The sequence below is a fragment of the Amblyraja radiata genome, chromosome 3 (assembly GCF_010909765.2).
Source record: "Amblyraja radiata isolate CabotCenter1 chromosome 3, sAmbRad1.1.pri, whole genome shotgun sequence".
In the NCBI taxonomy this organism is placed as follows: domain Eukaryota; kingdom Metazoa; phylum Chordata; class Chondrichthyes; order Rajiformes; family Rajidae; genus Amblyraja; species Amblyraja radiata.
In genome coordinates this window covers 87,794,883-87,810,949 of record NC_045958.1, presented here as the reverse complement: position 1 = coordinate 87,810,949, position 16,067 = coordinate 87,794,883, and the positions used below count along the sequence as shown (strand labels likewise).

The window sequence follows — 16,067 nt, the reverse complement described above, 5'->3', positions numbered from 1 at the left end:
CGTATTTTATTTGCATTAGACATAAGAGCTTTGTGGTAGAAAGCCACAAAATGAAGTTGCTGCTGATTAGTTGAATGATTTCCGTGGTTATAATTTGATACTGGTGGGTGTCTTTGATTTGTCAATAAGCTGCAGTCTAAGAATAACGTGTGAATACTCGTAAAGTTTGATCTGGTGGTTTCAAACTTATGATTACCAGAAGAAAGTCATGTAAAAGGGAAGTCTGCTATTTGCTATCTTGGACTCTATCCCATCATTTTCGGTTTTGAAAAGATCTGAGATTAAGATGAAAGGATGTCTGAATAAGATGTGAGCGGGAAGCGTGGCCAACAGTCATATTGTAATCTGCCCAGTCATGTTCATTGTGGTGATTAACAGTCCATGTTGTCACAAGAAAGGAATGTGTGACAACTAGTTTGGAACATTTATCAGTTAGTCATTTAATGTACTCAGCAGTTGTGGTGATAAACTGCAGCAATACAGCCATATTTAATGTGTCCTGGTCAGCTTTTAAAACTTTAAGTCACAGTGCCCTCCATAATGTTTGGGACAAAGACCCATCGTTTATTTATTTGCCTCTGCACTCTACAATTTGAGATTTGTAATACAAAAATCACATAGTTAAGGTGCACATTCTCAGATTTTATTAAAGGCCATTTTTGTTTCCATTTTGGTTGCACCATGTAGACATTACAGTTGTGTTTATACATAGTCCCCCATTTCAGGGCACCATAATGTTTGGGACACATAGCTTCACAGGCGTTTGTAATTGCTCAGGTGTGCGTTAATTGCCTCCCTAATGCAGGTATAAGAGAGCTCTCAGCACCTAGTCTTTCCTCCAGTCTTTGCATCACCTTTGGAAACTTTTATTGCTGTTCATCAACGAGGACCAAAGTTGTGCCAATGAAATTCAAAGAAGCCACTATGAGATTGAGAAACAAGAATAAAACTGTTAGACATCAGCCAAACCTTAGGCTTACCAAAATCAACTGTTTGGAACATCATAAAGAAGAAAGAGAGCACTGGTGAGCTTACTGACCACAAAGGGACTGTCAGGCCAAGGAAGACCCCCACAGCTGATGACAGAAGAATTCTCTCTATAATAAAGAAAAATCCCCAAATACCTGTCCGATTGATCAGAAACACTCTTCAGGAGTCAGGTGTGGATTTGTCAATGGCCACTATTCGCAGAAGACTTCATGAACAGAAATACAGAGGCTACACTGCAAGATACAAACCACTGGTTCGCCGCAAAAATAGGATGGCCAGGTTACAGCTTGCCAAGAAGTACTTAAAAGAGCAACCACAGTTCTGGTAAAAGTTCTTGTGGATAGATGAACATATCAGAGTGATGGCAAGAGCAAAGTATGGAGGAGAGAAGGGACTGCACAAGATCCAAAGCATACCACTTTATTTGTGAAACACGGTGGTGGGGGTGTTATGGCCTGGGCATGTATGGCTGCTGAAGGTACTGGCTCCGTGTGCGGACGTGGCGCCGACGGATGAGAAGCCGAAGCAAAGAAGTCGAAACTAAAAAAGAGAATGGAAACGAGGCCGAAACGCCAATAAACCGAAAGAGTACAAAGACGAAACGCCTACTAACCGAAAGGATGGGACGCCTAAATGCAAATTAACCGAAAGGGCGGGACGCCTAAAAGCCAACGAACCGAAAAGCTGCGTCACCTAAAAGCAAACTTATCGAATGGCCGCTCTGTCGAAAAGCCACCTACTCGAAAGGCAGCGTCGCCTACACGCCACCGGACCGACTGCCGCACAACAGAAAACTCCAATAACGGACATGACGTTACCGGAGGGCAGGAATTGTCAGCGATTGGTCCAGACCCCCCGCATCCATCACATCACTGTGAAGGGATAAACATTGTCCCACACCTCCGCTCCACCCAACCCGCAGCCCGCAGAGGGTGGCCATGGGAGAGTGGGGGCTGTCCCGAGGGATGCGCACTTACAGCTGCTTTCAACTTGGTGCTTGGGTTCAGATTGCCCAGTCACCTATGGCGTGTGTCAGAAATGGACCCCCACGCTCCTGTCTCCCCTCTTCTCTCTCTCCCCTCTTCTCTCTCTCCCCCTCTCTCTCTCTCTCCCCCTCTCTCTCTCTCTCTCCCTTCTCTTTCTCCCCCTTCCCTCTCCCCTCCTCTATCCCCTCCTCTATCCCCTCCTCTATCCCCTCCTCTCTCCCCTCCTCTCTCCCCTTTTCTCTCCCCTTCTCTCTCCCCTTCTCTCTCTCCTCTCTCTCTCTCCCCTTCTCTCTCCCTTCTCTCTCCCTTCTCTCTCCCTTCTCTCTCCCTCCCCTCACTCTCTCTCGCTTCTCTCTCTCTCCCACTTCTATCTCTCCTCCTCTCTCTTCCCCTCCTCTCTCCCCCCTCCTCCTCTCCCTTCTCTCTTTCTCTTCCCCTTCTCTCTCTCCTTCGTGTCCACCCGCGGAAGCGTCCCACAGTCACTGACCGCGATGCATCACCAGCCTTTGCTTTTGCCGATGATTACATCCATTCCATCCCTCCCTCGCAAAGATGTGAGATTTCAATTTGAGCGCACTGGTTTGAAGTCGAGGGGGGGGGGGGGGGGAAATCACCCTGGTGTGGGGGTTGGTGTTCGATGGCGGTGCATGTGACTGGGACGCTCCCGCCGGTGGAGACAGAGGAGAGAGATAAGGGGGAGAGAAAGAGAGAAGGGGAGAGAGCACGGGGAGAGGAGAAGAGAGAGATGGGAGGGAGAGAGAGGAGGGGGAGAGAGTGAAGGGGAGAGAGAGGCTGAGAGAGAAGGGAGGGAGAGAAGGGGGGAGAGAGAGAAGGAAGAGATAGAAAAGGGGAGAGAGGAGGAGAGAGAAGAGGGAAGAGAGGAGAAGGGAGAAAGAGAGGGGGGGGGAGAGAGAAGAGGGGGTAGAGAAGGGGGAGACGGGAGCGTGGTCACCTTTTCCCACACAGGCCATAGGTGACTGGGCAATCTGAACCCAAGCACCAAGTTGAAAGCGGCTGAAGGTGCGCATCCCTCGGGACAGCCCCCACTCTCCCACAGCCACCCTCCGCGGGCTACGGGTCGGGTGGAGCGGAGGGAGGTGTGGGCAATGTTCATCCCTTCACAGTGATGTGATGGATGCGGGGGTCTGGACTATTCGCTGACAAGTCCTGCCACCCGGCAACGTTTGTACGTTTCGACAGAGCGGCCATTCGGTTAATTTGCTTTTAGGCGACGCAGCTTTTCGGTTTGTTGGCTTTTAGGCGTCCCGCCCTTTCGGTTAGTTTGCATTTAGGCGTCCCATCCTTTCGGTTAGTAGGCGTTTCGTCTTCGTACTCTTTCGGTTTATTGGCTTCGGCCTCGTTTTCATTCGGTTCTTTGGCTTCGACTTCTTTGCTTCGGCTTCTCGTCCGTCGGTGTCACGTCCGGGTGCCTACTGGCTTACTTATCTTCATTGATGATACAACTGCTGATGGTAGTAGCATAATTACTTCTGAAGTGTATATACACATCCTATCTGCTCAAGTTCAAACAAATGCCTCAAAACTCATTGGCCGGCGGTTCATTCTACAGCAAGACAATGATCCCAAACATACTGCTAAACCACATTATGGTGCCCTGAAATGGGGGGGGGGGGGGGGGGGGGAGAGACTATGTATAAACACTGCTGTAATTTCCACATGGTGAAACCAAAATGTATAAAAATGTCCTTTATTAAAATCTGACAATAAATAAATGATGGGTCTTTGTCCCAAACATTATGGAGAGCACTATAATTTCCAGAATTCACTTACAGTTACATGCTCTGGTCATATTTCTTTCCATGTTTACATAGTTTTGTTAGTTTCTTAGTTATTTGAGCTTCATGATGGCCAGAAGCAAATTTGGAAGAAAAAAAACCCTTTCTCTCTGCAGACCATGCCAACTTGCCAATTATATTGATCATGAAAAATTATATTTAAAATTGTTTTTAAATGATTCTAAATTTATTGTTGCCATTCTGCAGGCTTTAAAACGCATTAACTTTGGCATTTTCTTCTTAGGCCAAGTAATTTCCTATTTTTCTTGTAGAATTGGCACTTTCTTGAAGGAGTTAGTGATAAAATGAATCGTGGTGCTAAACACTAGCTGCATTCTCTAATTTAGTGCCTTTATGATGCTTATCACCACCTTTTAGATTTTTTTTTCATTTATGTCTGTCATTTGCTTTACCAGCTGGTTGCTACCTTCCTATAATAATATACTTGATCTTCCATGCTGTTGCTCACAGACAAGGAAAGGTTATGTGTCCTTGTATCCCAAGAGAGTGCGGAGACGACTGTTTAATACGTGTGGAGCAACCATGCATACATGCTTTTCACTGGAGACTTAAACATGTGCTTTAATGTTCGATGGGGAACAAGGACATTTTTGAAATTTGTGGTCTAGCCTTGGATGTTTAAAAAATATATATACATACACCCAAAATATCCTGTTAACATAATGTTGTTTGCTGGTTGTTATGGGTAAATGGTGCATAACGGTGTGGTTAAATGCAGATGCCTTACTGATGACTGATAGTGGCATTCCTCTCTAATTTAATTTTACTTTAGAAATACATTGAAAAGCTTCAGGTCGGCTTACTTTTTTGGTAGACATGATATAAACTCAAAATCCTGTTCATTTCAGACTAAGTATCCTTTTAATGGCATGAAGAGCATTGATACTGTCGATCAATCTTTCTGACATTGAAAGTTGACTTCAATGATAGTGGAGTTTTATTCCTTTCAAATGCTGGAGATTTTAAAAATGTCAATAATTAAAAGGTTTTTAAAATAAAAACAGAAAATGCTTGATATACACAGCAGGTCGGTGGCACAATAGCTGGTAGCACTGCTACTCTAGGGCCTTCAGGGGCAGCACAAAGACACAGCTGGTAGAGTCTCTATCTCACAGAGCCAGAGACAGGAGAATCCTTAAAGATGTCTATGTGGTATTTAAATTCAGGAGGATCAGTGGAGAACAAATCCGTTAATATTTCAGGTGGATAATCTTTCACCCGAACTGGGACATGTTGGTGATAAAGTTTAAAGTTGCAGGAAAAGTGGGAAGAAGAATTGAGACACAGGAAGAGAGTGAATGACTTAAATGATGGCGGTGGCATTGGTTAAAAGTGGTGGTAAAAACAAGTTGATAGAAGGAATGTTTGTAGAGGTGTTAATAGAAACAAATAAATGAAATATGCATTTCTCAGAAGAGGAGAGAGGAAAAACTACTTTTGAAACGTGAGAAATAATGTGGTTGATTATTTGAAATTATTGCATTTGGTTTTGACTCAGACAGGCTATAATATGGCTAGTTGCAAGATGAGGATTTTCCTTGTAGTTATTTTGAGCTTTGCTGAAATAATATAGGAAAACAAATGGGCCTGATTAAAATGACTGGTAACTATTGAATGGATCGGAGGCATCCTGCAAAGCAATCAACCACTGCATCAGTTTCTATAGTGACTAAATCATGATAAACAAATACAATATGCTGAATTTTTTGAAGTACCGTGAATTGCGGTGTCACGTGGAAGGACTGCTTGGGTTCTTGAATGATAGGAAAGAGGAGAGATAGAAAAACAATTATTCAGAACCTGCAAATGCAGTGAGAATGGGGAATGGGTATTGGTAGAGATGGAAGAAGACCTGTGTGACCTGGCATAAGTAGATCTTTTGAATAGCAAGGAACATGTGACTGAATAATGTACATCTTGTTAGAAGTGTCAGATGTTCCTGAGGATGATTCATGGAATGTGGGGAGGTGGGAATGAATATGTGGATAAGGGGAACCTAAACTGTAAAGAGCAGAGGGCATCGGAGAAGGTGTGGAAAATAAAACAGAGTTGTGAGAGTCCATAACTATTCTTCTCTCTGCCCATTCTGTTTCTTTGCAACTGTACATTCAACTTTTACAATTTTAACTCAGTTTCTGTTTCCACATACCTGAAACAGCTGAGTATTCATTCTTTTTCTCTTCGATATCCAACATCTGCAATATTTTGCTTTTCATTTTGTTTTACTATTTCTTTCATTTTCTCTTTCTATCCTCTTTTCCCTCTTATTTCTCTATCTGTAACCAATTAAACATTGAATCCATGTTGTGCAACCTGATTGGTAATGGGGAAACCCTGTTGCATCCCATGTTAATTCAGATCCATAAAGCCTGCTCTCTATGCTGCATCGTTATTAAATCGCCGTTTTAGCAAGATTCCCTACAAAGAAGTGTAACATTCTAAAAATGTAAGGCCAAAACTGTCCAATGACAAATAGGATAAAATAGTAGACATGACACAATCTGGATTTGCATGGCAAATACTCAGCAAAAAACATTGGAGATCGAATGATGAAGGGGAGGTAGTGGTCAGTGGTCAGCTCAGTTAATTTCTGAAAAGGCAAGCTGTGGCCGATTCTTTGAAAGTCGTATGGTAAGATAATGAACATATTTTGAGAAGTCAATTTAAAAATAATCTTGATTATTAAGATTTAAAATAATCTTAATGGGTTCCTGAAGAAAACAATCTGGGATCTGTTAAAAAAAAAAGGAAGTTTCTGTCCACATAAAGATGGTTTTCTAAGATTCAGCCAATGAAGTTTATTCATGGTACATGTATAATAAATTGTTAGCATTGATTGGTTTGTTAAATGTTGTTTGTCAGTCTAGTTGGTGGTGATGTGAAAAACCTATAATGTTGAGTTCCCAATTAACCATCAATTTAGTAATTGTGTTTCTGCAGCTGTCAATAGACTTTATTTATATTTTTTGTTCATAAATACTTCACACAGGAAGGAGTTACTGGACTTGCAGGGTTTGTACAAAGAAAGCATTGATCATGCAGCCCAACAAGCTGAACTCATCCAACAACTACAGGCACTGAGCCTAGAAACCCAGAAAGTGATGAGGAATCAGGAGGATGCTTATGCTTCAGAGACTAAGACTTACCAAAAGGTTAGTGGAAACATTACTGTTAGCAAAGTCAATTTGTAATGGTTTCAAATAGTTTTTTACTTTTGGAAATCACATGGCACTTTCATAGACTCATACATGTTGAGGGTACTTTGCTGAGTTATTCCAGCGTTTTGTGTCTTTCTTTCGTTTTTAAGCAGCATCTGCACTTCGTTGTATTAAATTTATTTATGGTTACCCGGTCTAATTACAGTGGTACAGAACCAGAATGTCCCATGTCCAATGGCTAGTTTTGGTAATATCAATTAGCAGAAGAGATTTGCCTTGTCAGTTTCCAAAGTAAAACTCTTCAGTGGCCTCCTGTTGTGAACTCACTGCTGTATTCTTAAAGATAATGTATCTATTTGATTACTGATAGGAGCTCACGCCTAAACAGTTTTGTTTTGAAATCTGGTTGCCTTTTGAATTAACTAGTTGCTACCCCTATTCCATACTCCTGAAGATGTTTGCATTTCTGTAATCATCACTTATCTGGAAAATTGTTTAAAAGATTTTTGGAAGAATTTGGTTAAAGTTGGATTTTTAAAATCAAGCCTTCCATAACCCACAGAGCCTTCAATGTTTTGTTGTTGTCGCGTATGCACTGCATAGTGAAATTCTTGCACCCGTTGACATATTTTTGCGCCATTTAAAAATAAAAATAAAAGTCAAGTGCCCGGGCCACATGCTGGATGTACTGGAGCATTCCCGATCCAGGTAAGCCCTAGGCTGCTACAGGGCCTCCTCCATCTCCCTCGGCCAGCTTGGCCCACCAACCGATATCCCTCTCCTTGTCCGACTGCCTCTGTGTCTCAGGAGGCACCTCCTGCAGCTGACGTTGAAGGCGCTGCAGGCAATACTTCAGCTCCTCACCTACTAGTTCATTCCTTTGTAGTTTACTTCAAATATATAGTTGTTTTATTGGACAATGGGAGAGATAAATATATTTTATGTCCCCTTTAACTTTCTAAATTGCCTTCAACTAATATATTGAAGTCATGCCTATCAACCAGAGGTATCAGCCAGGTAGTGTAGGAATGCACTGATTTCTGGCATTGTTTTTGGGTAACTTACATTTTAAAATATTCTGAAATCATCATGTGTGCTATGTGGTTTTAAAACAGGCCCACCGAGCCTGCACAGACCAGTGATCACCTTGTTCGCTGTTTTCAGTGTTAAAGAAAGAAAACTTGCATTCTGCACTAAGCAGAATGCCAGTTTTCTTTCTTTAACACCTAAAACAGTGAACAAGGTGATCGCTGGTCGGCGCGGTCTCAGTGTGCTGAAGGGCCTGTTCCACGCTGTATCTCTAAAGTCTAAAATATTCTTACGTGTTGTGGTTTTTCATCCTGCCAACGTTCAACATTCAAGACTGTTTAATTATCATATGTACCATCAACAGAACAATGCAGCAGCATGACAGGCTTGTTAACACAACATACACAAATAATAATAATAATAATAATAATCAATAAATTAATAACTACAAATCTAGAGCAAAGAAACCCGTAGCTCTTAATGAAATCAAAACCGTCCACTGATGTTCATAGTTGAGGTTAGTGTTGTGCAGTGTTTAAGAACCTAATGTTCTTGTTGGGAAGAAGCTATTCTTGAATCTGGTAGTTACAATTTTCAGACTCATAAACCCTCCTGATGGTAGGAGTGAGTACACCCAGGAATGATGTGGATCTTGAATAATTTTGACAGTCTTTTTGAGGCAAGTGGGAATTGTGGACTTTCGATAGATACAACAAACTGCTAATGCTAGTTTACACAAAGGGATACAAAGTTCTGGAGTAACTCAGTGGTTCAAGCAGCATCTATGGAGAACAAGGATAGGTGGCATTTTGGGTCAGAGCCCTTCTTCAGGCTGATTGTAGTGGGGGGGGGGGGGGGGGGGGAGAGAGGGAGAATGGGAAAGAAAAGAAAAGAGACGTGCACACCCACAAACTTGAAGTTGTTGTCCCTTATTGTTTCAGCGAGGCAGCAGCAATTTATGGAAGCTTGCTTTAACACAGTGCAAACAAAAAGTGCTCTTTAGGGGAAATGTCAATTATATTTCTTTGGTAAATTAATATTTAGGAAAATAGAAGAGAAGTATCATTTAAGAGGGGCACATAACTCATTTAAGAGGGGTACAGAGCCTCCCAAATATATTTTGCCCCTGGGATTTTTCTTGTTTTCGGCTAGGGTCTGTTCTTAAATCATCAATGGTGATTGCTCTGATTTGTCAACAAAACCATTATCTTTGTAACAAAGGACTGCCAGAAAAATAGAGAAAAGGTATACCAAATAGACCCTAATAGAGAATAGTGAAAGGCTTGGATAGAGTGGATGTGGAGAGGATGTTCCCACTTGTGGGAGAGTCTAGGACTATAGGTCATAGCCTCAGAATTAAAGGACATTCTTTTAGGAAGGAGATGAGGAGAAACTTCTTTATTGTGGAGGCCAAGTCAGTGGATATTTTTATGGCAGAGATAGATCGATTCTTAATTAACACAGGTGTCAGAAGATATGGGGAGAAGACAAGAGAATGGGGTTAGGAAGGAGAGATAGATCAGTCATGATTGAATGGCGGAGTAGACTTGATGGACCAAATGGCCTAATTCTCCTATTTCACATGACCTTACAACTTAATCTTTCCATCTTCTGTTTTCCACATTCTTTTATAAGGATTTGTACCATCACTTATTTGGGAATTGTGCCTCATGGAGGAAGTAATTTTGCAGTGATGCTACAATCTTTAATTCCAACATTATCACAGTAACATGCCCAGCACTGGCTCCGACAATCACAATGTTAAGAGGAACGGACACAGAAGAGTTAGGACCAGTATAAATCAGCCATGATCACATTGAATGGTCGGGCAGGCTTAGGGACCTTGTAGCCTACTGCTATTTTCTTGTGTTCTTGTTTCTTTTGAACTTTAGTGCATCAGGGGCACAAATAATATTAAACATTACATTGACAACAATACCTTGCACTCAATATATGAAAACAATCTAAGGAAGTTCACAGGAGTTAGAGAGTGGTGAATCTGTGGAATTCATTGTCACAGAGGGTGTGGAGGCCAAGTCAATAGATATTTTTATGGCAGAGATAGATAGATTATTGATTAGTTCGGGTGTCAGGGGTTATGAGGAGAAGGCAGGAGAATGGGGTTCGGAGGGCGAGATAGATCAGCCACGATTGAATGATGGAGTATACTTGATGGGCAGAATGGCCTAATTCTGCTCCTATCACTAATGAACTTTTGAGTATTATCAGACATATTTGACATCAAGGAACATACAGAGATATTAGAACAGGCTAAAAGCTTGCTTAAAGAGATGGGTTTTAAAATGAGATTTAAAATGTGCATGAAGAAGAGAAATCCGGGAATTTCTGCAGGTGAGGTTGTAAGGAGCAATGTACACAACACAAAAAAGATACACATGCATTATTTGGTGGAGCAAACTATAATCTATTATCCACGGCAATCAGTCGCAGCGCAACGGGGTGTTGCCAATTGGCATCAGTCTTCCTGATCTTACGAGATGGCTCATGCCATTGTGATCGTATAGATTCCATCTCGTCAGGCTTGTTTGTGCGTGTGCACCTATGGTGTTTCAAGACTGAAACATTTGAGGTGTTGACCATATCCCCCTGCATGGAATTAATTATATCTAACCATATTTATGAATATCCTATGTGTGTATTTTAATTACTGGTTAAATATCTTTTTCATATTAGAACTACAGTGAGTTAAACATGCATTACGATGCATTGAAAACCAGTGAGGCACAACAGCAACAAGAACACTTTACTCTGAGAGCTCAACTATATCAAAAGGAGCAACAAATAAGCCAACTTTTGCAAAAGCTCCAAGAGGCTTTAGATTCTAAACAAACTGCACTGCGTCTGACAACTGGTGTAGAGCAGGTAAGGTACTGGTTTATATTACTAGCTCAATGTACAGAGATAAAAAGTTAATGGGTTGAGGAATCTCTGTTGGGAAGTGCCTGGCTCTTGCCCTGGACAGACTTTTTAGTTCCCATGCACAAGGAATGTGCCTCCTGCAGACACTGTTCTTCATGAGTGCTATAGAAATTCCTCTGAGCAAGGGTGCAGTGCAGCCGGAGCTCACCAGAGCGCCGCTCCGCCTCGGGCACCTCTGTTTTAAAAAAAAAAGACAAAGCGGGGAATTTTAAGGAGCGGTGGTTGGGGTAACATGATTAAAAGAGGGGGAAGGGGAAGACCCATCACTACTGATGGGTCTTCCCTGTAGGAGGGGGTGGAGCACTAGGACCCACCCAGCAGAGTTAGACAACGTGCTGTCTGCATCTTGGAGGTTGTGGGCCTAGTGCTGCGCCTGGAACTCTGGTGAGGCGAGTGTCGGCACTGGCCCGCTGGTGGCCAGTGGATAGGCGAGGGTCGACGGAGTCGCTGGTGGAGTAGAGATACGGGTCGGCGGCAGCAGCATCGGTGTCCGGGGAGACAGTGAAGGCCGGCGACAACAGCGGTGGCCCCGCCCGGGAGGCGGTGAGAGTCGGCACCCGCGGGCGGCAGTGTCAGTGGTCCAACTCCAATCCTGGGTTTGGCCGTGAAGGTGGTGAGGGACGGAGAGGCGGTGGATGTTGCTGCTCCTTGTGTTGGCCATCTTGGCCTCGTGGTGGTCGGGCAAGCGGTGCTGCTGTTCAACAGTGGAGCTCCGGCCTGTGGGCGGGCGGGCGGTCGAGTCGAGGAGTTTCGGTGGAGGGACCAGTTTGGAGTGGGTGAGTGTTAGTGGGTGGGTGAGTGAGTGGGTGGGTGAGTGGGTGGGTGGGTGGGTGTGTGAGTGGGTGTGTGTGTGTGTGAGTGGGTGTGTGTGTGTGAGTGGGTGTGTGAGTGGGTGTGTGTGTGTGAGTGAGGGTGTGGGGGCATGTGCGAGTGGGCATGTGCGAGTGGGCGTGTGCGAGTGGGCGTGTGCGAGAATGGATGTGTGAATGGGTGGGTGAGTGTGAATGGGTGTGTTTGATTGATAAAAATACATCTATTGATGCTCCTGAACACAACATCAGTGATGTAACCTGGGTTCATTGGGTATTTCGGGTCTTTCAACATCAGTCACCCTCACCCAGGCGACCAAGCCGTGGTTGATCAGACCACGACTTGTGTTCAGGTGGCATTCGCTCCTCCCCATGGACCTCCTCTCCTGATCCAGAGCCATCTCGAGGCCTTCTCTGCTGCCTCTGTGGTGTTCTTGATGGCTCTTCTCTCCATTCCGTTGATGCCCAGTGCACTCAAGGCTTTGTAGAGCGATTGCCCTGCAAAACCTCTGCAGCCAACCTCGATGGGCATACACCTTGCCTTCCAGCCCTGCTTACGGCAGTCTATGACCAGCTCTTCATACTTGGTCATCTTCCTCTCGTGGGCCTCCTCCAGACGGTCCTCTCATGGCACTGTCAGTTCCAACATGACGATGATTTTGGTCGCCTCTGAGACCAGGAGGATATCTGGCCTCAGGGTGGTCCTGGCAATGTGCTGTGGGAACTAGCTGTTTCACCAGGTCTACAGAAAGCTGCCAGTCCTGCGTAGTCGCCAGGATTCCTGATGGATTCCTGACGGATTCCTGGCTGATGTGGTTCTTGGCAGCTGCACTCCGGCCTTCACATAGGTGATCATCTGGGTGATGGGGCGTGCTCGTCTGCAGCTGCTGATTCCCATGCTGATGGCGTCTGCAATGGGTTTACGAACCTGGTCGTGACGCCATGTGTACCGGCCCTGCCCAAGAGTCTTTGGGCAACAGCTCAGGATGTGTTCCAACGTCCCCTTGCCTGAGCATTGCGGGCAATCTGGAGATTCCGCTTTGCCCCAGATGAAGAGGTTTGATGGGCTGGGCAGGACATCATACACTGCCTGGACCAGGAACTTGATACGCTGTGGTTCATCTTGCCAGAGCTCAGTCCATGTGACCCATCGGTCCATGGCCTGCTCCCACCTTGTCCAGGCTCCCTGCTGCCTCAATCCAACTGCTCTGTTAGACCTTTATTCCTCCACTGCTGCCCTCACTTCCTCCTGGACCAGCCTGCGCCTCTTCTTCCCCTTGGCCTTGTCAAACTGGGGAGTTGGGAAGATTCCCAGACCAGCTCCTCCCCGAGTCACTGCTCCCACCAGGACTCTGTGGCGTATCCGAGACTCCACTTGCAGCACAGCTTCGCTGGCTCTCCACTTCCTCCCAGTTTTCACCTCCACCCCTGCCTGAGCCACCTTGGGGTCGCTGGAGTCCCTGTACAGCATCACCTTTCTGGCCCGAGTCACCTTAAACTCCTCCTCCAGGGACTTCAGGGCGAATGGGTGTGTGTGAGTGGGTGTGTGAGTGAGTGGGTGGGTGGGGTGTGAGTGGGTGAGTGAATGGGTGAGGGTGAGTGGGTGAGTGAGTGGGTGGGTGTATGTGTGTGTGGGTGAGTGTGTGGGTGGGTGGGTTGGTGTGAGTGTGGGTGAGTGTGTGGGTGGGGGTGTGAGTGTGGGTGATTGTGTGGGTGGCTGGGTGGGTGGGTGTAAGTGAATGTGTGTGTGAAGGCCCAGAGCTGCGGGAGAGTCAGGGCGAGTTGGTGCTGAGCCGCCACCTCGGTAAAAATACATGATTACCGTATTTATCTTTACTTGCTTGATAATTATATTTCATGATATTTGTGCAATATTTTGTCATATTATTAAATTAAGTATTATATGTTTTATTGTACTAGCTATACACTGGGATGTAGTGATTGGCTATAATCTTGTTTGACCCGGTTGGGAGACAAACTTACCCCCCCCCCCCCCCCCCCCCCCGCAAGCAAAACCTGAAATTACGCCCCTGTTTGACAGCTCCGGCACCTAAAAAATTAGCATTGCAACACTGCCTCTGACCACCTTGGAGCTCTTTTACATCCTCCTCTTATAATTTCAACATCAGCTTAAGCAACAATACAGCCAAATTGCTCCGTGTATGATGTTAGTATTGTGGTATGACCCTCTGAGATGGTCTGAGGTAGCAGCTGCGAGGTTAAATGTTGGAAGCAGTGAAAATGTGGAGTGTGTAGAATAATAGCAAATGTGGATATTATCTCAGCGTGACATTATATAGGTAAACCAGGCAATACTATTCTGTGAACCTCAATTGAAGATCACTGTTGATAGTTCTTATAAAAACTGCAATGTTGAAGCACATTGCTGTTTTAAATTAATTGCAATGCAGTAAATCAGTTTCTAGACCCAAATCTATCAATTTTCTTGGTATCCTAAGATCGTCTTGAATGTGTTATGCTTCATATCTTTATTTCTGCAGTTGCTGCTATAAAGGTGCTGTTCCACAAATCATCTTCTGAGGGGATTTTTCTTTATCTATAGGGATGATAACTTGTCCTCACTGAAGTAATGTTGGAAAGGCTAATGTATGTGATTTAAAAGTATTTTTGTTTCCTATCTTGATTTATATTTTGATGTACTTACAGAGTAGTAAGTAGATTTGTAGCCTTACCATATTACCTGCATGCACTGGCATGTATGCTGAATGTTTGAACAGGAACATGTAGAGGGTTAATAAATGCGTGCAATATGGGAAATTATAACATTAAAGTATAACACTTCGATCATATTTTATTACCATACGGTTAGCGTCTGTAGGCCTTAGAGCCAGAAGCTACCTCCACAGAGCACCAGTTCCTAGATTTCAAATCATTTTTTTCATCTCTGGCATCATCAAGATAATGAAAACTGCAGAAAGGAGATGATGGGGTCATTAGTTGCCTACCATGGCAATTTAGGTGAAGACATTAAACCATTTCCGGCAGGTTGGTGAATTTAGGATTCATTGAGCTTAGACGTAATTTCCTTGGTCTCTGAAGTTTTTGTTTGCCTGATACTTATGTTCCACAAGTTGCTTGCTTCAATGAATGTATCAATATAAGGCTCTATCTCATTTTCTATCCACCTGCTTAGATGTTTTCCTGTCGCTCATTTTTTTTCTTTGCTTCATCATATCTTATTTTCTAATTATCACCCACTTTAATTGTTCTTGATCCCTCTTTTTGACATTCCTCATCTGCATCTTGGCATGTTGCTGGTTCCTGTAACCACCTTCATAATTATTGTCCTATTTTTCCCAGTACTGTCTTGGCATAGCATTTGTCCTGGATGAGCTACATGCCTCTGTATGTGGCTGACCATGCAACCTGTGCCAAGCTTCATGCTACCGCATGAGGTGGGTAGTGCAATGGCGTCAATGTAGAATAGATCCATGTTGTCTAAAATAAAAAGTAGACTTTTTACATTGCTGTTGGGTTTGTGAGCTTGAGAAATTAAAGCTTCTCCACATAGCTCGCTGAAAGTGGGAACACAAGTTGATAGAGTAGTAAAGAAGGCATATGGCATGGTTGATTTCATCAATTACGGTATTGAGTTTAAAAGTTGCCAAGTGATGTTACAGCTGTATAAAATTTTAATTTTGGCGACATTTTGAGTAATGTGTGCATTTCTGATTGCTACAAAGAAAAGGATGTGGAGGCTTTGGGGTGGGTAAGAAGAGGTTCACCAGGATTTTGCCTGGATTGCAGCATATTGACTTCAAGGAGCAATTGGACAGATATGGATTGTTTCTCTGTGTGTTGGAAGCTAGTGCAATTTGACAGATATACTGTATATTAGGAGAGATATAGATAGGGTAGATAGAGTCTTCCTTTAAGGGTGGAAATGTCAAATATTGGTGGGCGCAGGTGTAAGGTAGGAGGCGCAAAGTTTAAATGAGATTTGTGAGGCAAGTTTTTTGTTACTGAAAATAAACCCCTTATTGAATGGAGAGTAATAATATTCTGCTGAACTATATTTCAATCATGAAAACGTTTAGAAGGCAATGACTCGATTCTTGTGGAGAATGACAAATGCAAAACGTTTTTGGCATCTCAGCAGTTGCCCACATAAATCTAATGAAGTAGCTACAATTTCCATAACTATACTTGCAAACGATTTCACAGAAATTTTATTTTTTTATGATGGTGCTGGTATAGAGGGGACACAGGATATGATGTTTGATAAATATTTAATTGTATTTACAGAAGTTATTCAATGAATGTTTGAATGGCACCTTATGCTTGCTGTTTTGTTTTCCTTTAACCTGCTTACATCAA

At 43.7% G+C, this 16,067-nt stretch overlaps 1 protein-coding gene across 6 annotated transcripts in view; it reads left to right on the top strand.

Moving 5' to 3' along the window:
• The window catches only part of cntln (centlein), a 392,762-nt gene that overhangs the window by 88,378 nt on the left and 288,317 nt on the right, over nucleotides 1-16,067 (top strand). For all 6 annotated transcript variants that reach the window (XM_033018258.1, XM_033018259.1, XM_033018260.1 and 3 more), the window contains exons 8-9: nucleotides 6,783-6,945; nucleotides 10,675-10,863. In XM_033018258.1, the coding sequence (XP_032874149.1) occupies nucleotides 6,783-6,945; nucleotides 10,675-10,863 (352 nt within the window). The remainder of the gene's footprint in view (nucleotides 1-6,782; nucleotides 6,946-10,674; nucleotides 10,864-16,067) is intronic.